Below are 27,855 nucleotides of genomic sequence, written 5' to 3' on the forward strand. Positions count from 1 at the left end.
CCTGCCCTCCCATTTCTGGTGCATTCTCAGCTGCTGCTCTCCTGCCTGCTGCACACCAGCTGCCTCTGTGCTCGGCCCTCCTCTGTTTTCTTGCTTCTCTTGGCTCTTTCCTGTCAGATGGGATACCATGCAGGACTTTGGAGGGTTCATGGTTTGTCCTCATCCACTTGTATTTTAGAGTTGGTTGTCTAGTTGTGTTGTTCAAGCCCTTTTAGTTTTGCTGTCTTCTGACTCTTCTTTCTGTGGAGGTTCAGAGACAATTTGCAAACTCTGCCAGTTCTCTCTTGCCTCCTTGCTTCCATTTCCAAAATGACCACGGAAGGAAAAAACGATGGTCGTGTCTAGGAAGGGCCGAGGCCACGTGCAGCCTGTTCATGCACCAGCTGTGCCCAGTGTGTGCCCAAGGACAAGGCCATTAAGAAGTTCCTCATTTGGAACAAAGTAGAGGCTGAAGCCATCAGACATTGCTGAAACGAGTGTTTCCAATGCCTGTGTGCTTCACGAGCTGTGTGTGAAACTACCTTACTGTATGAGCCGTGTCACTCACAGCCAGGGGGTCAGGAGTCATTCCCAGGAAGCCCAGAAGGACCTTCCCCCTGAAGCAGACCTGCAGCTGTTGCCCCACGGCCTCCACCGAAGCCCATGGAAGGAGCTAAGTCCTTAAAGACTGGAGAAATACTGTTCTCTAAAAAGACACTAAAATGGAAATTCTACATGAAAATGAAATAAAAACTGGGTCCTCACTGATGCCATTGCTGGGCTTGCTCCCCAATGCCATTTGTTAGTGTATATTTAATGAAATTGATTTCCTTATTTTTTTTCTTTGAAAACTGTTTCTACAGAGAAAAAGAAATCGGGATGCAGAGTACCCGTCCTTTCCAGGAGAGAGTCCCCTACCATGCAGACGAGCAGGGCTCAGGACCGTGGGGACTGTGGCTTCCCTGTCTGAAGCATGGCTCAGGTGTGGAGAAGGATTTCTGAAGAGTCCTGGCACTCCGGTAAAGTCATGATGCTGTCTTCCCCGAACGCTGAGAGATAAATCCTAGCTTCCTGAGAGTTCACGCCACTATACTTACATTTCTTTGGAATTCCCTTCCTTATTTTCTTTCAGAACACTGTAATTGATGTGTTCCTTGTTTTTCTCATCGTTGAATTCCCTACAATCGTGGCATAGTAGTATTCACCTCTTTCTGTCATGTAGGACTTTGCACTTTGTAAGTAGGGATGCATACTGGAAATATTCTCAGAAGATGACACTGTTGAGCATCCTACCTTTAAAAGAAGTCTATTTAATGAAATGCTTATGTATCAGGACCTGATGACACTGGGGGATTCTGGTTGATTTTGGTTTATGTGGTAACTTTGAAGTACTCACCGTAAGAAGTAGTGCTCACCACTGTTATCAACTCTAAAAAGACAGTCCTCTGTTTAGATTCTGGAAAAATATAAAAATGCAATTATAAATATGTGCTTTGGGAATACTTGTTGGTAAATAAAGGAAAATAGACGAATATGTTAAAGGGATGTAGTGTAAGTTCTTGAATATTTTATGTAATGTTGGTTTTTAGCTCTTGTCACATGAATTACTACATCATTATTAATTATTATTATTATTGTTACCATTATCTGCTTGAAGTCATTAACAGATGAAAAGAAGACTACTACAGAAAAACACCTTGAATTATCCTGTCGACCCAAGAAAGGTAATATTGTTGATTTCTTGGCAGGAAAGAAAAAAGCCTAATATATCCTCCTTTGATTTATTTGTTTTCTTTTAAAAAGTCATTTATATCGTTTGGAAAAACTATATATTCATGGTTAGAAAAAACACCCAAACAATGTAAAAAGGTGTTTTTTGCATCTCTCTCATCTTTTTTCACCATTTGTCCCATTTTTTATGCCTCCTATAGATAATTATTAAATTTTTTTGTTTCTTTATTGAATTCACTGTTATCAACAGAACCCAGTAGGTAAGCTCAGATTCATGGCTGCAGGGTTTTAAAAGGAATCTGATTTGAGAAATAAAGTTATGACCGGTAATATAAGGACTATACTACTTAGTCAGTGATGGTTAGGGAAGACTTGGAGTTATGGATCATAGGAAAGTGTATTGAAGTGTTTGAAGGGATGGGTTGAATTTATCTCCTGCAACAAGAAGGTCAGGGGGCTGGACTCATTTTGAGTTCTGCTGTCTGTTTTTGTAGTCATGAAGAAGAAGCTGAATTCTGCAGGCCCAGTTCTCAGGAAAAGTGTAGACTTGGGAGGATTTTCTCCAAATGAACTTTCCTCTGAGAAGGAGTACTGTCCCTCGGACCTCTGCCTTTAGCCAGAATCTGTTCCACAGTGTCACCTCCACCAAAAGAGACATCAGTGAAATTAGGGATTTTTAAACATATGTGTTTCTGCTCCAATAAAACTGGGATTTTGTTGGTAAGGAGGAAGGGGTGTGACTATCAGGGAGGCCGCAGGTTCTGCTGCTACACTCGCTCACCCTCAGGCTGGGCAGGAGGGGTTGTGACTCCAGACTTCGGGGGTCTCATTTGATTGTGCCATGTCCCGACTGTGTTTTGACTGTGGTATCTTGAGAAAGCAAGCTAAGCATGCTTTGCTTCAGTTTCTGCATCTGGAAAATAGGTCTCAAACTTGTGTATCTCACTGGGTTGTTGTGAATTAAAAAAAAAATCCCTGTTCAAAGGTTAACACTTAGTAGGAGATCACATCAGTCAGTCCTAAAGGAAATCAACCCTGAATATTCATTGGAAGAACTGATGCTGAAGCTCCAGTAATGTGGTCACTTCATGAGAAGAGCTGATTCATTGGAAATGGGACTGATGCTGGGAAAGATTGAGGGCAGGAGGAGAAGGGGATGGCAGAGGATGAGATGGTTGGATGGCATCACCAAGTCAATGGACATGAGTTTGAGCAAGCTCCAGGAGATGGTAGAGGGCAGAGGAATCTGGCGTGCCGCTGTCCGTGGGGTCGCAGAGAGTTGGACATGACTTAGGGACTTAGATGGTAACAACTGCAGCAATTGCTGTTCTGTTTGATGGCAGAGAGGTGAGCGCCTGCTCAGTGTCCTGCTGAGTGAAAACCTTTCTGTGAATAAGAGATTTAACACTTTAAGCTGTATTATTATTTTAAGGGGATTCCTTTTATGCAATTGAAAAATAAAATTCTCCTAATTTTTTTGATTCTTAAAATACTGTATAGTAAAATAATACCGTAATCTTCTGATGGTGCTACAGAATTTAAATTTTACTATTATTAATGCCAAATGTTGTAATTTTCAAAGATCAATTTAATTCTAATTTCTAAGCTGTCATAATATGAAGTATGGAGAAAATAAATAGTACAGTTGTCCCTTGAATGACTGGCATGGGGGGCTGGGGTGCTGACCCTACACACAGTCAGAAATTCGCCTGGAGCTAACTTCACAATCAGCCCTATCTGCAATTCTGCATCAGCAGATTCAACCTACTGTGGGTTGTGTAGGACTGTAGTAGTACATACAAAAAAATTTCTATGTAAATAGACCTGTGCAGTTCACGCCTGGGTTGTTCAAGAATCAACTCTTTCTTTCTTTTACACGATGTGGGTTATACCTTTTTCTGCAGATTTGAAGGTATAATCAAATTTAACTTGGACAGAGAAAGAAATATTAAATAAGCTGCTACCTTGTGTTTAATTTCAAAAGCATCTTTTGAGTTGGTTTTCCATGCCAATGTATATTCAACCTAAAACCTACTCTGCTATACTGTCTTTTCTGTGCAATGACCAGTATGTTCTGATAGACTGGAAAAGCATATATCCATGTATAGTTAATTTGTTTACAGCATAAGCAGCTTGTTAAGAGAACAAAGTGTTATTAATAATTTACCAAAAACTCATAAATAGAAACTGATAGAAAAGGGAACTCAAGGCATTCCCTGAAACTGGTTTATTTTAAAAATAGTAACTTTTAAAGTGTTAGTTTAAGATAGGCTGTTAACAAAATTTCTAGAATGTGGAAGTAGTATTTTTTTGAGAACAGGGAAGCAAAAGTGGGGGAACATACTTTGGCAGACAAGGAAGGGGGAGGAGATGGAGGAGAAGAGAAGGGGTGAGAGAGGTGATCCTTTGCTTGCTGGCAAAGGATCTTGCCGGAAGGTTTGTAGCAGGTGGAAGAAGAGAAAACTGAAATAAAAATAGGCTGGAACCTTTGTAAATAGTAATTTTCTTTAAAAGGAAGAACTTTTTAAAAAATGTGAAAATGTGTTTCCTAAGCAAATGAAACCATGTAATAAAAAAAAATAGTGTGTTTTATTTTATTTTTCTTGAAATATTCTGCAGAATATATTCTCAGAGACTGTTTTTTGTTGAGGTCAGAAATCTCCTTGAAAGGCATCAGTAAATTTTTAAATTGTTATTTTTTGATGTGTCTTTCTCCCTGTTGAACCATAGGTTTTTCAGGGCAGACCCTCCTCTGTTGCTCATCTTTCTCTCCAAAGTGACTTGGGTTAGCATATGGCTAAGGCTGCCATAATGAAGTGCTACAGACAGGATATTTTAAACAACAGAAACTTTATCTCTCACAGTTCTGGAGGCTAGAATTCCAAAGTGAGATATTGGCAGGATTGGTTCCTTCCAGGAAATGTGCTCCTGACTTGTTTCCTTGACTTGTAGGTGGCTGTTTCTTTTCCAAGTATCTCTTTCCTAGGTCTTCCCTCTCTGCATGTGTGGTTAGGTGTCGAGATTTCTCCTTTATGTAAGGAGAGCTGTCGTAATAGATGGGGGCCCACACTAACTTCTCACTTTAATTTGATTACCTAAAGACCCAGTCTCCAAATACGATTACATTCTGAGATGCTGGGGTTAGAACTTAACATATTAGTGGATTTGTTGTTCATTCGCTGAGTCGTGACCAGTTCTTTGCGACCCCATGGACAGCAGTACGCCAGGCTTCCTTGTCCTTCATTATCTCCCAGAGTTTGCTCAAAGTCATGTCCATTGAGTCGGTGATGCCGTCCAACCATCTCAACCTCTATTGCCCCCTTAACCGTCTGCCCTCAATCTTTCCCAGCATCAGGGTCTTTTCCAATGATTGGCTCTTCTCATCACGTAGCCAAAATATTGGAGCTTCACCTTCAGTCCTTCCAAGGAATTTCAGGGTTGATTTCTTATAGGATCGACTGGTTTGATGTCTTTGCAGCCCACGGGACTCTCAAGAGTCTTCTCCAGAACCACAATTCAAAACCATTAATTCTTCAGCGCTCAGCCTTCTTTATGGTTCAACTCTCATGTCTGTATCTGACTCTTGGAAAACCATAGCTTTGACTATACTGACCTCTGTCGGCAAAGTGTTATCTCTGCTTTTTAGTACGCTGTCTAGGTTTGTCATAGCTTTCCTTCTGGAGGAGTAAGTGTCTTTTAATTTCATGACTGCAGTCACTGTTATCAGTGATTTTGGAGCCCAAGAAAATAAAATCTGTCACTGCTTCCACTTTTCCCCCTTCTGTTTGCCAGGAAGTGATGGGACCAGATGCCGTAATCTTAGTTTTTTGAGTGTTCAGTTTTAAACCAGCTTTTTCACTCTGCTCTTTCACCTTCATCAAGAGGCTCTTCAGTTCCTCTTCACTTCACCTTGTGCTAATTGCATTCCTGAGGGCTTCACCATTATGACCTGATTACCTCCTGAAGAGGCCATCACAGAGGATTAGGCTGCAATGTGTGAGTTTTGGGGGACTCACACATTCAGTGTATAGAGCATTCCACTTTTCCCTTTTGATTACTTTTCCAGATGCATAATAATGAAAAAGATTGATAATGTCTTTTGTAAGTAAGTTCACAGCTTAGTTTTATTAGCTCTTTAAATCAATATGGGTTCTTGGTTTATTCTGAATAGTTTACATTTAATTTTATATTTTGATGGATAGACAACTTTAGTAATTCTAGATGTTCATAACACAAAGTAAGTGTTCAGTAAATGTTTACTATTATTTCATGTTTTTGTGCCTTTGTAAGTGTTGATTTTCTAGACACCATTTTGTCAGTGAATCTTCCTTTCCTGATTAGTATAAAGTGGAGCATTCACTTTTTTGTGTGATCCTCAATATTCTGTGACATATCTCAAATAAAGTATTTGATTTTTCTTTTCATAGTTAATTAATGTTGCATTCCTTGAGGGCAGGAATTTTCTTCTTTTTTTTGTTTTCCTCAAGGTTTTACTGTATCGAAGATGTTATATAAATATGTATTTAATGAAGCCATTTAGCTTCTGATACTGTTTCCTCTTCTGTAAAACTTGAGTTGTAATATCTAATCTCTTATAGTGTATTGAAATGTGGTTAAGGGTTTTTTCCTTGGTTTTAGCATTATAACTCAATTATCCACTCAATGTGAATAGGAAAATTGATTTTTATTAGATATCTAATCTGTTCTGATTAATATCAGTAAGATTTTCTGTTAAACTTTGGTTCCACTGCAGTGGAGATGCTCCATTCCTGCTAGATTTCCTGTCTGTAGAATGGACAACATAAAAATAGTGAGCACACCACGTGCTGGTGATACGGAGAAACTGTATCACCCTCACAGTGCTGTGGGACTGTAGAATGGCACGGCCACTCGGGAACACAGCTGGGCGGTTCTTTATAAGGCTCCACATGCAATTACCATACAGTCCAACAGGCATACCCTTAGACATCCTGGAGAATGAAATTGCAGTCACGTGAAATCCCGTACACAGTGTTCGTAGTGGCTTCATTCGTCATAGCCCCAAACTGAAAACAATCCAGATGTCCTTCAAGGGGTAACTGATTAAACGTGTTGTGCTTCATTCACACCACAGAACAGCGCTCAGTAATTAAAAAAAAAAAAAAAAAAAGGAAGTGACTGTTGGTACATACAACAGCCTGGTGAACGTCCAGGTAATTATGCTAAGTTCAAAAAGCCAGTGATAAAAGGGGATGTAGGTGATATCATTTGTATGTTATTCTTGAAATGACAAAATTAGAGAAGTGAAAAATTGCTTTGTGATTGCTAGGAAATAGGAATTGAGGTGGGGAGGCGAGCTCTGTTACTGGCTTTGAAAAGGCAGTGCAAGATATCCCCACAGTGACGGAGTTGTTCTCTGTTTTGACAGCATCACTGTCGGCATTCTGGCTGTGATGTTGTACTGTAGTTTGCAGAATGTTACCCCTGGAGCAGCTGCTTGAAGCATACCAGGGCTCTCTTGTTATTTCTGACAACTGTATGTGAACCAACTATAATCTGAAAATAAGGTTAATTAAATTTAAAAGTTCGCTGTTAAGCATTTTAAGCAAACTGCTGTTACCAGGGCTCCTGGTATAGTAAAGGAAGCACACAGAAGCATTCCTTTTGTAGATAATTATTGATTTTTTGTTTTTTGGGGAACTTTTTTACCCTTAAGGCTTGATGAAATATTCTATAACAAAGTTATAGTTTTATAACAAAGTTCTATAACAAAGTTATAGTTTTATAGTTATTTCAGGGTTATTTTTTGACTTTTCATTTGTGCTCCAGTCATTTTCCTTGTCTTTTATAACTTTGATTTTATTTTTTTTCTTCTTGTAGTTTGGATTTAATTTAGCCAGGTTGCTCATAGACCTTTAGTTGGAAAGATTTGAAATAAGACATTGTTTTCACTATCAACAGAACTTTGTATATTTGTGCCTTTGGCAAAGTAGCATGTATTAAACCTCATATTGATCAATAACCATAATCAATTGGCCATTAAGATTTTTTTTTTCTTTTGCAGAACCTACCACCTCTAAGAGTACCAGTGGGCTTGCAGCTATAACGTGGAGTTCTAGTGGAAGTGATCTGTCAGATGAAGATAAAACAGCTTTTAAATCACAAAGAGATAATGGATATCATTCTAGAACAGGCAGGTGTTGTAACAGCAACATTTTATGTCCAGAAGATGGGGCCAGTGAAGGTAAATTGATAATTTTTTAAAGAAATTTAATTTCTATTATATATTGTGTTTTAATAATACAAATAACTTATACTTCTCTTCTAATACTTAGCATTGATTTTGATATTACTGAGTCCCAACCTTTTAGAAACATTTTCTCATAATATTTCTCACAATAACTCCCTCAGAGGTAGGTATTACCAGGATTATTTTTACAGTTGACAATTTAGGCTTGAACATGTTAAAATTGATCAAAGCCAGTTCTCTAAAGTACAATATAAAATAATATATAAAGTATAAATAATATAATATAAAGCATAAAGTACCTGGAGGTATTTGGGTTTGGCTCCAGACCAGCACAGTAAAGTAAAGTGAATGTTGCAGTAAACAAGTTACCTGAATGGTTTGGTTTCCCAGCACATACAAGTCATGTGTTTATACTACTGTAGTCTAGTAAGTGTGTGTGCACTAGTATTATGTCTAAACAAATGATAGACACACCCTAATTTAAAAACACTTTATTGCTTAAAACTTCTATGTACCATCTGAGCCTTCATTTAGTAAGTCTTACATTTTTGCTGCTGGAGGGTCTTACTTCAGTGTTGATGGCTACTCAAGTGAAGCTTGGGGTTGGTGTGGCAGTTTCTTAAAGCCACAGTGAGGTTTGCAACATCGATGGAGTGTTCCTTTCATAAACATTTTCCCTGAAGCATGCAGTGCTGCTCAGTAACATTTTACCCACAGAACTTCTTTCAGAATTGGCGTCAGTCCTCTCAGACCTTGCTGCTGCTTTATCAGCTAGGTTTATGTCATATTCTACATCCTTTGTTGCCATTTCAACAGTCTTCACAGCCTCTCCACCAGGAGTCAATTCCATCTCAAGAAACCACTTTCTAGGAGCACCTCCTCACCAGTTAGAATTTTATCCTGAGATCTGAGCAATTCAGTCATATCTACAGGCTCCACTTCTAGTTCTCTTGCTGTTTCTACCACACCTGCAGCCCCTTGCTCCCATGAAGTTTTGAACCCCTCACAGTCATCTGTGAGGCTCCAAACCACTTCTTCCTCACTCCTATCACTGTGGGTATTTTGACCTCTTCCTTTGCACGAATCATGAATGTTCTTAATGGCATCTAGAATGCTGACTCCCCTCCAGAATATTTTCAGTGGACTTTGCCCAGATCCATCAGAGAATCACTGTCAATGGCAGCTGTAGCCTTGTGGAGTGAACTTCTTAAATCATACGGCCTGAAGGTTGAAATTATTCCTCGATCCATGGGCTGCAGAGTGGATGTTGTGTTATCAAGCATGAAAACAACATTCATTCTGTTGTACATCTTCATCAGAACTCTTGGCTCACTAGGGACATTGTCAGTGAATATTAGTATTTTGAGGGGAATCTTTCTGAGGAGCAGGTCTCAGCAGTCGGCTCACAGTGCTCAGCAAACTGCCTGATAACAGATGTGCTGTCACACGGACTCTGTTGTGCTGTCACTGGAGCACAGGCAGAGTAGACTTAGCTTTGATGCTTAAGCACCCTAGGATTTTCAGAACGGTGGGGAACACTGGCTCAACCTCAGCCCACCAGCTACATTAGCCCCTAACGAGGCGGTCAGCCTGTCCTTTGTAGCTTTGCAGCCAAGCACTGATTTCTGCTCATCTATGAAAGATCAAATTGCAAACATCTGTTGGATCATCAAAAAAGCAAGAAAGTTCCAGAAAAACCTCTACTTCTGTTTTATTGACTATGCCAAAGCCTTTGACTGTGTGGATCACAACAAACTGTGGAAAATTCTTCAAGAGATGGGAATACCACACCACTTGACCTGCCTCCTGAGAAACCTATATGCAGGTAGGAAGCAACAGTTAGAACTGGACATGGAAAAACAGACTAGTTCCAAATTGGGAAAGGAGTATCTCAAGGCTGTATACTGTCACCCTGCTTATTTAACTTCTATGCAGAGTACATCGTGTGAAATGCTGGACTGGATGAAGCACAAGCTGGAATCAAGATTGCAGGGAGAAAGATCAATAACCTCAGATATGCAGATGACACCACCCTTATGGCAGAAAGTGAAGAACTAAAGAGTCTCTTGATGAAAGTGAAAGAGGAGAGTGAAAAAGTTGGCTTAAAGCTCAACATTCAGAAAACTAAGATCATGGCATCTGGTCCCATCACTTCATGGGAAATAGATGGGGAAACAGTGACAGACTATTTTTTTGGGCTCCAAAATCACTGCAGATGGTGACTGCAGTCATGAAATTCAAAGACACTTGCTCCTTGGAAGGAAAGTTATGACCAACCTAGACAGCATATTAAAAAGCAGAGACAGTACTTTGCCAACAAAGGTCCGTCTCTAGTCAAGCCTATGGTTTTTCCAGTGGTCATGTATGGATGTGAGAGTTGGACTATAATGAAAGCTGAGCGCCAACGAATTGATGCTTTTGAACTGTAGTGTTAGAGAAGAGTCTTGAGAGTCCCTTGGAGTGTAAGGAGATCCAACCAGTCCATCCTAAAGGAAATCAGTCCTGAATATTCATTGGAAGGACTAATGCTGAAGCTGAAACTTCAATACTTTGGCCACCTGATGCAGAGCTGACTCAGTTGAAAAGACCCTGATGCTGGGAAAGATTGAAGGCAGGAGGAAAAGGGGACTACAGAGGATGAGGTGGCTGGATGGCATCACTGACTCAATGGACATAAGTTTGAGTAAACTCCAGGAGCTGGTGATGGACAGGGAAGCCTGGTATGCTGCAGTCCAAGGGGTCACAGAGTCTGACACGACTGAGCATCTGAACTGAACTGATGAAAATCCTAGGTGGCCTCTTTTCCAGTAGCAGGCTGTTTCACCTGATTTGCTAATCTGTTGTTTAGTGTAACCACCATCATGAATTCTCTTTGCCTGATCACTGGATGACTGGGTGAGGCTTTTACATCTGCACTCACTGTTTCACTTTGCACTTTTCTGTCACGGAAGTGACTTCTTTCCTTAAGCCTTGCAAACCAGTCTCTGCCAGCTTTAAACTTTTCTTCTGTAGCTTCCGCACCTGTCTCAGTCTTCACAGAACTGAGGAGAGTTAGGGCCTTGCTCTGGGTTAGGCTTTGGTGTCAGGGAATGTTGTTTCTGTTTGATCTTCTATCGAGATACTAAAACTCTCTCCATATCAACAGTAATGCTGAAGAAACTCCAGACGAACAGAAAAGCAGCTAATAGAAGTTGAGAATTGAGGTGGCAGTCAGAGGTGGGAGAAATGGGATGCTTATAGATAAAAGTAGAAATATACTTTCTTCTGCCTTTTAATATATTTTTAAATTGTTGAACAACATGGGTCTTTTAAAAATCCTGAGGACACACAGATTTAATACAATTTAAGAATATTTTAAAATTGTATTTTTAGATGACCTGCAGGTTATTGACTGGGAGATTGACAGTGAGAGGGAAGATGCTTGTGAATGTGATGAATTTGAAGAGCGTGAAAGTGTGGAGATATCTGACTGTGCTTCCGGCGCAAGCAGTCGTTCTTTGACACCAGCAGAGACGCCACCTGAGCTTCCTAAGGTGAGGACGAACTGTTTCCAACTTTCCATTCTGTTCATGGCATGTCTTAGTCACAGCCTTTGGTGTTTTGTTTGCAACTCCTCTAAATAGTATGCTGGTAATGTGCTTTTAAACATGGATAAATACTGAGTTCTCTTCTCACCTGCTCTCCCCTCTGGTACACATGGGTCTTTCCCAGGATCCTTCTGTTCCATCCGGACAGGTGTCTCGTGGTCTAGTCAGATTAGATTCAGCAATGTGCAATTCTGAATAATAATATTCATAGCAATACAACTACTAATTGTGATTTTCCTTTACAGCTTTCATTTTTTTATGGAGTTAATTATTTGGGTTTATGCTGCTTTGTTTTACTTATGAATAAAACTCTTAAGTTTTCACTGTTCAGTTCTCTCATTAAGATTTTCAGACATAGCAGGCATTCTATTAAGTTTTTAGAAAATTAAAAAAATATTTTATTGAAGTATAGTTGATTTTCAATGTTGTGTTAATTTCTACTCTACAGCAAAGTGATTCAATTTTATATATATGTATGTGTGTATATATGTATTCTTTTTTCATATTCTTTTCCATTATGGTTTATCGCAGGATATTGAATATAGTTCCCTGTGCTATACAGTAGGACATTGTTGTTTATCCATTCTAAATATACTAGTTTACATCTGCTAATCCCAAACTCCCAATCCATCCCTCCCCTGTCCCCCTCCCCTGGGCAGCCACAGGACTGTTGTCTGTGTCTGTGAGTCTGTTTATGTTTGGTATATTTGTTCATATGTGTCATTTCAGATTCCACAAAGAAGTGGTCCCATATGATATTTGCTTCTGTCTGACTTACTTTACGTAGTATGATTAGGTCTGTCTACGTTCCTGCAAATGGCATTACTTTATTTTTTATGACTAAGTAATATTCCATTGTGATTATATACTGCTGCTGCTGCTGCTGCTGCTAAGTCGCTTTAGTCGTGTCCGACTCTGTGCGACCCCAGAGATGGCAGCCCACCAGGCTGAGTGGCAAGGTTCACAAAGCAGAGAGGACTCTCAGGTGACATCAGAGAGGCTAGGAGTTTGTGAGAAATAGTTCTCCACAAAAACAAAACTAATCAAATGCTGAATGAATAAATAATGAATGAATGAATAAATATTCAGCATTTGATTAGTTTTGTTTTTGTGGAGAACTATTTCTCACAAACTCCTAGCCTCTCTGATGTCACCTGAGAGTCCTCTCTGCTTTGTGAACCTTGCCACTCTTATGTTGCTCTTCACCCTCTTTCGGGGAATTCCCTTCACCTTGTTCCTGCTTGGAGTAACTTTATCCTGGATTCTGTGTCTTTTTCTTTCTTGGTTTTTACTCTCATTTTGATTGAGCACTTCTTCCAATAGCTTCCAAGGAAGGATTTATGGAAGATAATTTTGTGGAATTTGTCATGTCAGAAAATGCAGTCATTACACTTTGACCTGGGGTTGAAACTTTATATAGAATTTTGGTTGGAAATCATTTTTCTTGAGAATTTTGAAGGCACTGCTTCCTTTTCTTTTAGTTCCAGAGTTGCTATCAAGAAACCAGCAGTTATTCTTACTCTTGATGTTTTGAGATTTCTCTTCCCTGTTTTAAACTGTTTTGGTTGTGATGTGCTTAGATGTAGTTTTCTGTTTGGAGTTTGCCAAGTTTTTGGATCTGTGGTTGGTCTGGGATCCCCAAGTTCCCTTCTAGGTTCGGTGATTTGCCAGGAAGACATGCAGAACTTAGCATACAAAAGCAAAATCATCACTCTTCCAAGAGTCTTTCTCAGTGGAGTCACACAGGGTATGCTTTATTGCTCCAGCAGTGAGTTTTGACAACATATGTGCACTTGTGTCTACCAGTGGGGCTCCCTCATCAGTGACTCTGAGCCCAGGATTTTTACTGAGGGGTGCTGTCTGCCTAGCATTGCCAGAATTTCAGATTTCAGGAAGAAAAACGGGTATTCAACATAAGCCGCATTGTTGGCACAGTTGAGGCGCAGGGAGCCACTGTTATCATTTAGGGCATGGTGGGCTCATCCTGACATCATTTAGGGCATGGTGGGCCCATCCTGACATCCAGGTTAGTTCCCAGAGGTTGGCAAGGACCAGCCTTGCAAACAAGGAGCTCGCGGGACACCTGTCTCAGGTCTGCTGAGTTAACTCTCTTCCTCACAAGTGGGCACAAAGCTTTCATCAAATTTGAAGAGTTTTTTGCCTTTATTCAGCACTTTTTTTTTCCTTTCTGATTTCCCTTTTCCTTCTCTTCTGTGACTGTAATTATCTGTGTATTAATTAGGTTGCTTGATTTTATGTCATGGTTTATTGATGTTGTGCCCATTTTTTCTCGCATTTCATTTTGAGCGGTTTTTATTGTTATATCAAGTTTAATCTTTTTTCCTGTCATTCTAATCTGCTGTTTGCCACCTCTAAAAGTTTGATATGAGTCATTTTACATTGTCCATGTCTCTCCTTAACACAATCATACATTTATCTGTATTTTCAGCATAAATAGTCTATTTATAATAGCTGTTTTAATGGCTTTTTCTGTAAATCTATCATCTGTGTCATTTCTATGTCTCTTTCTATTGATTGATACTTCTTTTCATTTGAAGTTGTATTTTTCTCCTTCTTTACCTGCCTGGAAATTTTTGAGTGTATATCAAATATTTTGAATTTTATGTTGTTGGGTACTAGATTTTTAAAAAATTTCTTTGAATACTCTGAGGCTTTGCTCTGTGGTACAGTTACTGGAAACAGTTTCATCCTTTTTAATGTTGCTTCATGGTTTTTTCTCTGCGTCTGGAGGAGTACTCAGTCTTAGGTCTTAGTGCTGAAGCAGGACCTTCCTGAGTGTTCTCTGTAATGCCCTGAATTACGGTTTTCCACCGGGTTAGCAGGAACAGCCAGTTTCCTGACCCTGTATGAACTCTAGGCGCTGGTCTTCTCTGCTCCCAAGGGACTCTTTCCCTGATGTAGAGTTTCTTTATGTGCACATGCTGATCAGTACTCTGCCGAATACTTGAGGGGGATGTTTGGGTTTCTCTGTGCAGCTCTGGCTTTTCTGGTGCTCTGGCCTATGAACTCGAGCTCCTTCTGTCTCCATGGACTCTCGGCCCTGTCCCTTCAACTCAGGGAGCCACGTAGTCTCCACCTCAGTTCCCCCTCCTCACTGTGTAGTTTGGAAATTCTTTCCGGAAAGTAAGCTGGGTCAATTGTAGGGCTCAGTTCTTTGTTTCCCATCTTTCAGGAGTTAGTATTCTTCTTGCCTGATGTCCCATGTCTTGAAAGCCATTGTTTCAAGTATTTTGTCTCATTTCTTTCCTTTTGGTTATTTCAAGCAAGAGGATAAATCCATTTCCTATTATACCATCATGGCCATATTCTGGATTCTTTCCAGGCAACCTGGAACATGAAAAGATGTTCGTAATTGTTACTCATTAGCTGATCAAAACCATAATAAGATATTACTATATACCCATTAGGATAGCTATTACCCATAAATGGGAAAATAAATGTTGAGGATGTGGAGAAATTGGAACCCCTGGGTACGATTGGTGGGAATTTCAAATGATGCAGCCACTCTGGAAGGCAGTTTGTTGGTTTCTCAAAAGTTAAAGTAGAATTACCATATGACCTAGTGATTTTGCCTCTGGACATAGACCCCAAAGATTTGACAGCAGGGTCTCAACAGAAATTGTACCTTAATGTTCATAGTGGCACTATTCACAGTGTCCTAATGGTGGAAGCAACCCAAATATCTATCATCAGGTGAAGGAATAAACAAAATGTGTGGGTATGTGTATTGTCTGGGCTTCCCTGGTAAAGAATCCGACTGCCAGTGGAAGTAGACGCGGGTAGATCCCTGGGTCAGGAAGATTCCCTGGAAAAGGAAATGACAACCCATTCCTCAGTTTTACCCGGGAAATCCCATGGACAGAGGAGTCTGGTGGGCTAAGTCCATGGGGTTGCAAATGGACACGACTTCGTGAGTGAACAACAACAAATGTATATTGTGTACTAAAAAAATATTCACAACCTAAAAGACGAGAGGTATGTTTTATTTGGTGGGGATTTTTAGGACTTCAGGCCTGGAAGGCAGCATCACAAGTAACCCCGAGATAAACTGCTGTAATGAGCTGAGTGGGGAGGGGTAGTCAGAATATATAGGCGTTATGCAACAAAGGGTAGGTAGTCTGAACATCAAAAGGTTATTGTTAATTAAAGAAAACCTGGTATCTCAAGGAATTCAGTGCTTTTCTGTGTTTGGGAAGATACCAGAGTCTGAATTCCCTTAAATCATTCCTTAGATACACATCTTAACTGTCTAGGGCCAGTATCCTGTGTTTTCTCATCCCGAGTTTCCTCAGGGCTCAGTGTGGGGGGTGACTGCAGTCTGATGGCTGCTAGACAGCAGGTACTTCCTTCCTGCGTTCCCTCAGGGCTCACCAGCTCATCTTCTGTGGTGGCTGCAATCGGTAATGACTGTGCCAGCCCTTGTTTACTGATGTGGCAGGAAATATACCATTTCTCAATGTGTGTATACGTATATGTGTGTTTTTGTATATAGATATAGATGTGTGTGTGTGTGTGTGTGTGTGTGTGTGTGTTACGGAATTAAACTTGGGTCTGCCTGCTCTGGTGTAGTAAAGCCAGTCTGTTGACACTGGGTTGTGGTGAGGGCAAGTGCAGCCTTTGTTGCATGGCACTCCCACTGTTTGGGGCTGAGCGTGGAGGCATGAGTTTGGGTCCCAGGGACCCAAACTCCACCATGGCTTTCAGGGCAAAACTTTTAGTGACAGGGCTGCAGGGTGACTGATCAGTTGTGGACATTTTTCTGCTTGGCTGGAGCTGAAGTAGTCAGGAGTCACCATCATCCCACTTCTGGCAACATCCAGCCTGTGGCTTGTGTGCTTGTGGTCAGCGTGCAGCTAATTTATTCCACCTGGTGAGGTTTCAGTGTCAGCAGAACGACTCAAGGACAGTGCTCAGGATAATACCTCTGTCCCCTGCGGAAGAACTGAAGGTCCTTGACTGTGTTCAGTAGCTGAACTGTTACTGTTTTATGTTGCTTGACAGCTTTCCTTTGTTCCTCCATTTTCTTACTTGTCTAATTAAATTTATTCTTTGGAACTTGGGAAGGTCCTAGCAGGTGAAGCTTTTCTACAAATGAGAGGCAGGATCCTATTCTGTTTCATACACAGTGGTTATTATTCAGCATTCAAAAGGATTGAAATTCCGATACGTGGTACAAGGTGGATGAAACTTGATAACATTATGCTGTGTAAATTTTTTTCTTGGCTTTTTTGGGGGGAAATACTCTTGTTAATTACGGTTATATTTATCACTTGAAAGTTGTGTAAATAACCACGTCTGTTAGAACTGTAATGGTGCGTGGTGGAGATGCAGTTGGCTGACTGGGGTTTACTAACTCAGCTAATTGAGAAACTCGTGCACACAGGTCTTGTAGTGCTTGCAATTCAAATTCACACCTTGTTAAAATTACAAATTACAGTACAACACAGACTTTTCAGGCTAGCTCTTGAAGACGTGGGCTTCTGTGGTGGCTCAGATGGTAAAGCGTCTGCCTGCAATCTAGGAGACCCAGGTTCAATCCCTGGGTCGGGAAGATCCCCTGGAGAAGGAAATGGCAACCCACTCCAGTACTCTTGCCTGGAAAATTCCATGGACTGAGGAGCCTGGTAGGCTACAGTCCATGGGGTCGCAAAGAGTCGGACACGACTGAGCAATTTCACTTTTCACTTGAATAAGTATAGTTTATGAGAAGTGTGTGTCTATGGGTGGTAGAATTATTGGAGAAGTTTATTTCCTTCTTTCCTATATATATATATATATTTCATAATAATAATAATAAAAGACAGAAAAGTCATTGGCTTTTCCCTCAAGGAAGAGGAAGAATCAGATCATGTATATTGACCATCTACTGGGCCTTATATTGTACTAATTGCTTTATGTATTAGTCTGTTTGAGTTGCTGTAACAAAAATATTATAGACTAAGTGGCTTATAAAACAGAAATTCTGACAGTTTTGGAGGCTGAAGTTCTGCTATCTAGGAGCCAGCAGATATGGCGTCTGTTGAGGGCTTGCTTCCTGGTTCTTAGATAGCTGTCGTCTCATGTGTCCTCAGTGATGGAGGGGGTTAGGGGGTCTCCCTGGGACCTTCCAGGAAGGGCATTAATCCCATTCATGAGGGCCACACAGCATGGCTTCACTCCCAGGTGCCATCACACTGGGGATTAGGTTTCAGCATGGAGTTTGTAGCAGTACATTTTTCATTTGAGCCTTAGAACAAGCTTGTGAAGTCAATGGTGTTATGCCCTATTTTCAGACAGGAAAGTGTATTATTAAAGGTATGTGACTGTGACCAGGTTATTTCTATAATCATCAAGGCCGCTCTGAAACCTTGCAACGAAAGTATTGGGTGGTGGTTGAATGCCTCAGGATCCACGTCGATTGCTTTCTTATATCAGAAGCAGCTTGCACACGCACGTGAGAACTTTGAAAGTTATGGTGATAGAAAAGGGAAGTCCGTGGCTCGCTCTTTATCTAAAAAATTCAGTATTTCTCTATGTAGTTTCTCATCAAGTGCACTTGTTTTTTTTTAGTAGTTATATATGTTAAAATATGACATATTACGTTGTTATTAAAAAGTGACTCAAAAAATGGATTGCTCCAAGCAGGCCCTGGGAGGCGTTCCTGTGATGGGGAAACTGTGGTCTGCCTAGTCATAGCCGTGTTCTCTGTGGCCTTAACTCCTGCCTTCTTTTCCTCCTTTCTCTTCCTGGTATAGGAACAAAGACTCAATTATTATCCTTATTATCTTCAAGCTGCTCATTGTTAAGTCTTTTTCTGACCCCCTTGCCATCCTGAATTCCATGTGGGTTTTCAACTGCCTGATGACATCTTTGTGTGGATGTCCTAAACATACCGCGAGTCTCAGAGTTCCAAGTCCTGTCCCTCTTCCTTCTAATCCAGGCTCATGTTCTCCATGTGTTTTGGTCCTAGTTCTTTTTTTTTTTTTTGCACTGCCTTAATCTACTCATTATCAGGTCATGCAGATTTGGCCTCAAAATCACAGCATCCCTACCACTTCTTCCCTATATTGGGCCCCTTCCCCTGTTGTCTGTCTTGTTTCCTTGCTTCATAACTGATTTCTTAGCTTATGTCTTTTTGTTAGATTCATCTTAATAAGCATTATCACCTCATCATTTACTTATTTATACTTTCAGTGGCTCCCCACACAGCCTGAGAATCAAGGTCCATGTAATTCGACCATTACAGTTTAGCCTCAGGTCCTTAAAATGAGTGAGGCAGAATATATACTGTATAATTCTATTCATGTAAAATTCTAAAAAGTGCAAATGATTTTAGTGAGAGAGCAGGCCAGTGGTTTATTGGGAATGAGGGTGGAGATGGATGGATTACAGTGGGACAAAGAGCACAGTTCTGGGGCTGATTGGGAAGGTTTATCTTGATTGTGGTGATACTTTCATATGTCAGTGGAATTGATAAAACATTTTCTCAAGTATAAGAAGGATATAAGTCTGTGTGCTTATGAAATATTCAAAATAGTTTGTTAAATGACAAAAACATAGACTAATTGTGTAGAAAAATGGAAAGAATGTACATCTGTATGGACTGTCTCTGCATTGAGGAATCTCTGCGTTGAGGCAACTTTTTTCTATGCTATTTTGAATTTTGAACCATGTACGTGCATTACTTGTATTAAAAAAATTTTTAAAGGACACTTTACACTTCTATCCAGAATATAGTGAGAACTTCTGCAGAATAGTAAAGAAAAGATAAATAGCTCACAGCTGTGGTCCTGTCCATTTTGTTATAGTGCCAATAATAGTAATAGCAATGATACCATTAATAACAATACAGTAACTCTGAGTTATTGCTCTATGCCACACACTTTGGTAAGTGCTGATCATGTTATGTAGATGTTGTTATTAGCCCCATTTTGCAGATTAGGGGATTGAGACATAGCTGGTAAATGCAGAATGAGGTTCTAACTAGTGTAGCATGATCCCCTGCAATGTAGCACAGTTATGCAACCTGGAGGAAAAGCATGATGAAAATCAAAAGATCATAGCTTCAGTTCATAATGTCACCTTTTAGGACATGTGATTAATTGATTCTTGCTGTGACTTCCTATTCAGTATTGTTATCTGGGTTTTCCATTTATTTTATGTTCTTCCAAGAACCCTTCCTATAGAGGGCAGCAGAGATACAGCAGTGAGTTTTCTACTAACCTACATTTTTCAGGAAGCACGAAGAAAATTGGCTTTAAGTGAGCTTTGTTATGTAATTCTCTTGTACTTTATATAGTGATTCCTATGCAAATACAGGCTTGTAGCTTAATAAATATCAGATAACCTGAGTGAGAGTTGGAGTTTTGTTGAAGGTGCGCAACATAAGCTGGATGACAAACAAGATCTGAAAGTTGTAGTTTTAAAGAGAAAGCAAATGTGATTTTCAAATTTCAAATATGGATTCATTGTTACAAAACAGATGTTGTCTGTGTATTTTTAACAGTAAGAGCAGAACAAATGATTCAGTATCTCACAGAATATGGAATAGGGAAAAATTTAATAAAAGTAGACTAGCAAAATTTTATATTTCTTGAGAGGATATTTAGAAAGTAATCTGGCAGACTTTGAAAGTATTTCTAAGTTTAATGAGCATGTTTGTAATTCTTTGTTTATATTATATGAAAAATTGAATGTAACACATGTAATTTAACATTTAATCATTTTAAATGATGAATCAGAATAAATTGATGTAACTAAATATGTACTAATTGTTAATGTCTGAGAACTCCCCAATTTATCCATGTAGATTTGACGGAATTTGATTATGATGATCAAAAGCACACATTTTAGAAATCCTCTCTAAAATGTAATTATGTTTATATAAAATGAAAATTTCATGCTTGTAAAAGGGAAAATATAGGGAGTGTTTAGCCATGATTTCGTTTGATTATATTTTGAAGATTTCAGTATAGAAACATTACATTTAAGAAACAAAGTCAAGGCTTTCCTGGTGGTCCAGTGGTTAAGAATCCACCTGCTGATGCACAGGATGCTGGTTCCATCCCTGGTCCTGGAAGATCCCACATGTCACAGGGCAACTAAGCCTGTGCTGCTGCTCCTACTGTGTGCTCTAAAGCCTGTGCTTTAGAGTCTGGGGGCTGCAGCTACTGAAACCCATGCACCTAGGCCTATGCTCCACAGCAAGAGAAAGCACCATGATACGCCCACGCACTGCAGGTAGGCAGCAGCTCGCACTCGCTGCAGTGGGAGAACCCTCACAAAGCAACAAAGACCAGCACAGCCAAAAACACATAACTAAACACAGGGCTTTTTAAAAGAGAGGCAGATTTGTACTCCAGTGTATTCTTATGTTAAAAAGGAGGACTCTTAGGAGTAGTACTGAGGAATAGGTACTTTTTGTTGTTGTTTTACATTAGTTTTGTGTGCATATATCTGTGAACACTATCTGTTCTTGATCTGATAGCACTGTAGCATATTTTGGCTTTTATTCTCTTTAGGAAAGTGAGTATGTGCCAATATCATTTGTAGCATTTGTTTCAGAACTTAACATCCTTATTCTTCCACATCTCCCTTGTTAATTGGCTAAACCTTAGCTTATGACATATCAGGTCTGAGACTTTGTCATTTTTTGTTTCAGTGTAAATCTTCCTCCTTTTTCACTGTCACCCTGTCATTTCTTATACCTTCAGTTTTGTTTTTCCTTCTGTTTCTTTTATTCCTAAATTCATCTGTTTTCTGGTATGAGAATGGTAGAATAGAAAAGAGTGTTGTAGGAATGATCATTGCTGCTGGTGCTGCTGCTAAGTCACTTCAGTCATGTCCAACTCTGTCCAACCCCATAGACGGCAGCTCACCAGGCTCCCCATCCCTGGGATTCTCCAGGCAAGAACACTGGAGTGGGTTGCCATTTCCTTCTCCAATGCATGAAAGTGAAAGTGAAGTCGCTCAGTCGTGTCCGACTCCTAGCGACCCCATGGACTGCAGCCCACCAGGCTCCTCCATCCATGGGATTTTCCAGGCAAGAGTACTGGAGTGGGGTGCCATTGTCTTCTCCGAGGAATTATCATTACATGTATATAAATTAAAAAGTCATAATATGAGTCATTACAGTGTGACTTTAGTCCTCTGCTACTGCTGCTAAGTCACTTCAGTCGTGTCTGACTCTGTGCGACCCCAGAGATGGCAGCCTACCAGGCTCTTCTGTCCCTGAGATTCTCCAGGCAAGAACACTGGAGTGGGTTGCCATTTCCCTCTCCAAAGCATGAGAATGAAAAGTGAAAATGAAGTCGCTCAGTCGTGTCTGACTCTTCAGGACCCCACGGACTGCAGCCCACCAGGCTCCTCCATCCATGGGATTTTCCAAGCAAGAGTACTGGAGTAGGGTGCCATTGCCTTCTCCTCTAGCTTTCTAATTTTAAAAAATCCTTAGGAGTTCCACTTGCAGTAAGGACAGAGCATCATGTGTCAGATTACCTTTCTTACAAATAGCAATGACAAATTTTGGACATATAAAGTATATTAAATATATTTTAAAAATAAGTTTATATAAAAATATAAAGAGTATAAAAATACTTGAAGACAGTAGATAAAAGGAGAAGACAGTAGATAGAAGGAGAAGACAGCTGGCAGAGACTTGCAGGGGTTGGCATTTTGAAGAAGAAAATGGCACAAGCAAGGAGGGATTTTCATTTATCACCACTTTTTACCCAAAGGCAGGCCCCTGTCCGTGTTGGTCAGGGTGACTAAACTTGGATAGAAATCATAACACAGAGTTTGGGGTATAGGAGGTTAAAGGTGAAAGTAGAACCTCCCAGGGAGAACCCCACATTATGCATATAGATCTTACAGGCCATAAGAACTACACAGATTTCAGCTGCTCTTCACTACACAGGAGAAAGCAGTGTACTTTCTGTACTCACAGGGGAGTGAGTATGCCAAATTAACTACTGTTTAAGCAGAAAAGTAAATACTCCTCAGAAGAGCGTAACAGAATCCAGAGTCTACATCCCTGATAATGACCAGGATACACTTCACATTTGTTAGACATAGACACATATACACGTAAACCCAGGAATGTGATGCATGTTTAAAGGAAAAGGCAGATAATTGAGACAGACCCTGATATATTAGAATATACTAGATAATATTAGAATATTAGAACTCAAATATTAGAATTACCAGATCTTGTAACTCTGTTCCAGCACAGAAAGGAAAATATGCAAATAATGAATGCACCGATCAAAAACTCAACAGAAAAATAGAAATTGAAGAGAACTTTCTAATTAAATGTAGAGTTGTCTTTCTGTCACTAAGTCGTGTCCTTATGACCCCATGAACTGCAGCACGCCAGGCTTCCCTGTCCTTCACTATCCCCAGGAGTTGTCTCAAACTCATGTCCATCCAGTGATGCTACTTAACCATCTCATCCTTGGTCGCCCCCTTCTCTTTCTGCACTCAAACTTTCTCAGCTTGAGTCTTTTCCATTGAGTTGGCTCTTCGCATCAGGTGTCCAAAGGATTGGAGCTTCAGTTTCAACATCAGTCCTTCCAGTGAATGTTCAGGGTTGATTTCTTTGGCATTGACTGGCTCGATTCCTTTGCTGTCCAAGGGACTAAGTCTTTTTCGGGCACCACAGTTCGAAAACATCAGTTTTTCGGTGCTCTGCCTTCCTTATGGTCCAACTCTCACATCCACACGTAACTGCTGGAAAAACCATAGTTTTGATTAGTTAGACCTTTGTTGGCAAAGTGATGTCTCTGTTTTTAAGTATGCTATCTAGGTTTGTCATTGCTTTTCTGCAAAGGAGCAAGCATCTTTTAATTTTGTGGCTGCAGTCACCACCCACAGTGTTTTTGGAGCCCAAGAAAATAAACTTTGTCACTGTTTCCACTTTTTTCCCATGTATTTGCCGTGAAGTGATGGGATCAAGCACCTAATTGATATTTGTAGAATATTTCATGCAATACAAATACAATAGGATGCACATTCTATTCATGTGCACACGATATACATACCACAATAAATCATATGTTGTGTCATAAAACGTCTCAAAAAACTTCAAAAGATTGTAACTCTGAACATGATATTCTGCAACCATGATAGAATTTAAAGTAGAAATCAGTAATAATAAGATATCCAGGAGAAATTCATATTTAAAAAAATTAAAGAACATAATTTTCTCTAGTTGATATGTAGATTTAATGCAGTTGAAATCATGAACATTTTTAAAGGCATCTACAGTAGATACAAAAGTTAGTCACTCAGTCCTGCCTGACTCTTTGCAACCCCATGGACTGTAGCCCACCAGGCTCCTCTGTCCATGGAATTCTCCAGGCAAGAATACTGGAGTGGGTTGCTATTTCCTTCTCCAGGGGATCTTCCTGACCCAGGGATTGAAACTGCATCTCTTACATCTCCTGTATTGATAGGTGGCTACTTACCACTGGCCACCTCGGAAGCCCTATAGTTATGGTTATAGTTTTATTATAAAGGGTATAACTCAGGAACAGCCAAATAAAAGGAAGAGATGTATAGGAAAAGTTGTTATGGGGGTGGAGGTACGGCAAGGGGTAGGGAGTCTCTTGGTCTGCTATTCTCCTAGCTCACGGTTGTGTTCACCAAATTGGAAAGTCTTGCATACCTCACCATTCTGAATTGTGTTTTTATTTAATTTAAATTTTAAAAGTTTTTATACAGTTTAACAATTTTTGATGTACAGTTATTACAAAATATTGGCTGTATCCCTGGTGTTGTACAGTATATCACTGAGCCTGTCGTATACCCAGCAGTTTGTACCTCTTACTCTCCAACCCCTATATTACCTCTCCCCGCACCTACTTACTGGTAACCTGTAGTTTTTTCTCTACATCTGTGAGTCTGCTTCTTTTCTGTTGTATTCATTGGTTTGTTGTAGTTTTTAGATTCCACATATAAGTGAAATATCATACAGTATTTATCTTTCTCTAACTTATCTCACTTATTATACTTACTAGGCTTATCATCTGTGTTACTGCAAATGGTAAAAAATTTCATTCCTTTTTTATAGCTGAATAGTATTCTGTTTTGTGTGTGTATGTACCACATCTTCTTTACTCATTCATCTGTTGTTGAACACAGGTTGTTTCCATGTCTTGGCAATTGTAAATAATGCTGCTATGACTATTGGGGTGCATGCCTCTTTTTAAATTAGTGGGGCTTTTGGATATGTACCCAGAAGTGGAATTACTGAGTCCTCTGATAGTTCTAGTTTTAGATTTTTGAGAAACCTCGATATTGTTTTCCACAATGCTGCACCAATTTACATTCCTACCAACAGTGTACAAGGGTTCCCTTTTCTCTGCATCCTCAGCAACGTTTGTTATTTGTAGACTTTTTCATGATAGCCATTCGCACAGGTGTGAGGTGGTTCTCTTTTGGTTTTGATGTGCATCTCCCTGATGACTAAGTGATGTAGAGCATGTTGTCATGTGTCTGTTGGCCCTCCGCATCACCTTGTAATGAGAACTTTTTGTGGTATCTCATTTTGGTTTTTATTTGCTCTTTAATAGCTAAATGGCTTTGAACATTGTTTCATGTGCTTATTGGGTATTTGTGTATACTTTTATAATTTCTCTCTTCAGTTTCTTTATTCTCTCTTTCACATGGAATTTCTGTTCAGATCTTTTACCTATTTATCACTTGGCTTATTTGGGTTTTTACTGTTGAGATAAAAGAGTTCTGTATATAGTGTATATATGTGTTATCTGATACATGACTTGGTAATATTTTCTCCCATGTATGAGTTGTCTTTTCACTTTCTTGATATTGTCCTTGGTTGCAAAAGGTTTTTATTTTGCAGAAGTCCAGTTTATTTATTTTTTTCTTTGATCCCTTGTGCTTTTCTTGTGTCATATATAAAAAACTATATAATATATGGTCATGCAGATTTAAACCTATGCTTTCTTCTTAGATTTTCTGTAGTTTTACCTTTTAAATACTGATGTATGATCCTTTTTGAATTAATATTTTACCTGGTTTTAGGCAGGGTGAAATTCGTTCTTTTTCATGAGTTTGTCCAATTGTCCCAGCACCATGAGTTGAAAACCTGTTCTTTCTCCATTTAAAGGTCATGGTATCCGTGTCAAAAATCAGCTGACTATATGTGAATGGGTTTATGTCTGGAATCTAAATCATTTTCCACTGATCTGTATGCCTCCTCTTTTGCCAATTCCATCCTCTCTTGATTAGTGTAGTTTTGTAGTAGATTTTGAAACTGAAAAGTTAGCATTCCCTAACTCTGTTTTTCTTTTTCAAGATTGTTTTGGCTATTTTGGGTCTGTTGCATTTACATATGTATTTTAAAATGAGTTTCCTATTTCTGTCCTCTTCTGCCCCACCCGTCCATGGCTGGGAGGACCTGTTTCCTTCTCCTGGTGTTGGTGTGTGGGAGCATGAGGAATGCAGAGGAGCATTCTGCAGGAAAGAGACCACATTCTAGAAATGACCTAGTAGTGGTCAGGGCCTGAAGATTTCAGGAGAGGCATGGTTGGAAGAGTGCTGTTCTACTTTTATGCTGTAAAATTCCTAACTGTAAATGTAACATGACCAGAAAGCCTAATTATTCACACATTCCTGCTTACACTGGTTAAGACTTGAGGTCTTCAAACAAAATCTAACAACCTTTGAGAGAATCATTGGGAGTTAGTGATTAGGTGATACAATGGAAGAAGAGTGTCATTAGTAGAGATAGAACCAACATTGACTAAATGGCATCGAGGAACCGGAGCACATGTGTACTGTTTCAATACCAACATGTCCTAGGAGCACTGTGAGTGATAACCGTAGTCGCCTTTTTCTTGACTGGGAGTTATGAAATTAGTTTTTCACTGTGGCAGTAAAAACCGCAGATATGATGTCTGTACTACACCACAAAGAATATTTATGTGCATGATTGCACAGTAGATAGACACTGAGTGTCTATTTTTCTAGTCCATATTTGAAAACTTCATTGATAAATCACGTAGCTCTCATGAGCCCATGAGAATTTTGTAAAATCAATTATTTATTCAGACAGTTGCTTTACAAAAACCATATGCTCAGGACTGCCACATAGCCTAGGGGTTTACATCAGTGAACAGAATCCAAGTTGTCAGTGGGATGTCAGCCTTGCCCTTCTTTTATACTAATTGATAGGATCCCTGAGAACAGGGAATGTTTTCATGAGTTAAGGGTAGAGTGAGTAGTATCAGTTGAGCTTGCATTGTTTTACTTTAAACAAAGGTGTTATTTATAGTGTCTCTTCATGGGTGAATGCACACTGAGGAGTATGAGTAAAACATTTCTTTAACTAGATGTGTGAACTTTGTGTTCTTAGGACTGCCTCTGAGGGGCCTGGGCTGGGTGGAGAACAGGAACTACAGCGTTCAGGTGTTCATAATTACAGCCTTCAATCCACAGTAGAATTGACTTTTTAATTATAACAAAATCTGAAGCCTAGGCCTACTTCTAGGTGCAGTTTTGGTCCATGTAACCTTAGTTGTCAGTTGATGTCAAGATATTTAGATTAGTTTTAACATTCATCTGAGTAAATCATATTTGATTGAAAACAGAAGCTTTTATCAGAAGGTAAACCATATATATTTCCAGTTTTTTTTCCTTTGACTTCCTATGCTAGTATTATTTATAACTTACTTTAAACATAATTTGAAATAATTACGAATAAATAATTATGTCATAGTTTTGAAAGAGTAAGGTTTAAAGTATATGATAATTTTAAAAGAATAAATGTTCAAGATTTTTTAACCTTTTACTATGTTGAGGAAAATCATTTGACTACGTGATTCTGTCAGAGTTAAAGATGTGATAGGCCTGTTTGCTTTGATCTTAAGACATAGTTTGTGTTGTTGTAAGACGAGAGACCTATGAAACTATTTAGTAAAAATTAAGGCTGAAAACTAAAGGGTGAACAAACATCTGTGATTTCATCGTGGCCTTCTACCAGCGTAGACTGCCGAGTGTTTGTGGTTTGAGTCTTGTCTCTGTGAGTACTGTAGGACTCCTGTGGGTTTCCCCGGATCAGGAGCTGGTTGTGAACTGCTACAGTTCATGAGGATGAACTGTCGTAATGTTACACCAAGGATGGCGTTTTTGGAGTAGGAGAAAAAGCAGATGACAGAAACTAGAGGAAAAGAGACGCATTTTTTTCTGAAAGTATGTAGACTGCCTGCAGATTGTGTGTTCCTTGCCTCCTCATTTGCATCTCACCCTTGTGGACGAGTTAACGTAACCTGTGTGGGAATGACATAACTTTCCTATCTCTCACTTAAT

At 39.6% G+C, this 27,855-nt stretch overlaps 1 protein-coding gene and 1 pseudogene across 1 annotated transcript in view; both read left to right on the plus strand.

Moving 5' to 3' along the window:
- SPIDR (scaffold protein involved in DNA repair) overlaps positions 1 to 27,855 on the plus strand; it is a 276,652-nt gene that overhangs the window by 33,819 nt on the left and 214,978 nt on the right. The window contains exons 2-5 of the mRNA XM_070382423.1: positions 843 to 998; positions 1,637 to 1,703; positions 7,754 to 7,933; positions 11,312 to 11,472. Of these exons, the coding sequence (XP_070238524.1) occupies positions 843 to 998; positions 1,637 to 1,703; positions 7,754 to 7,933; positions 11,312 to 11,472 (564 nt within the window). The remainder of the gene's footprint in view (positions 1 to 842; positions 999 to 1,636; positions 1,704 to 7,753; positions 7,934 to 11,311; positions 11,473 to 27,855) is intronic.
- On the plus strand, positions 310 to 729 carry LOC106700679 (small ribosomal subunit protein eS26 pseudogene; annotated as a pseudogene).

This window comes from Bos mutus, chromosome 14, assembly GCF_027580195.1.
Source record: "Bos mutus isolate GX-2022 chromosome 14, NWIPB_WYAK_1.1, whole genome shotgun sequence".
Classification (NCBI taxonomy): Eukaryota; Metazoa; Chordata; class Mammalia; order Artiodactyla; family Bovidae; genus Bos; species Bos mutus.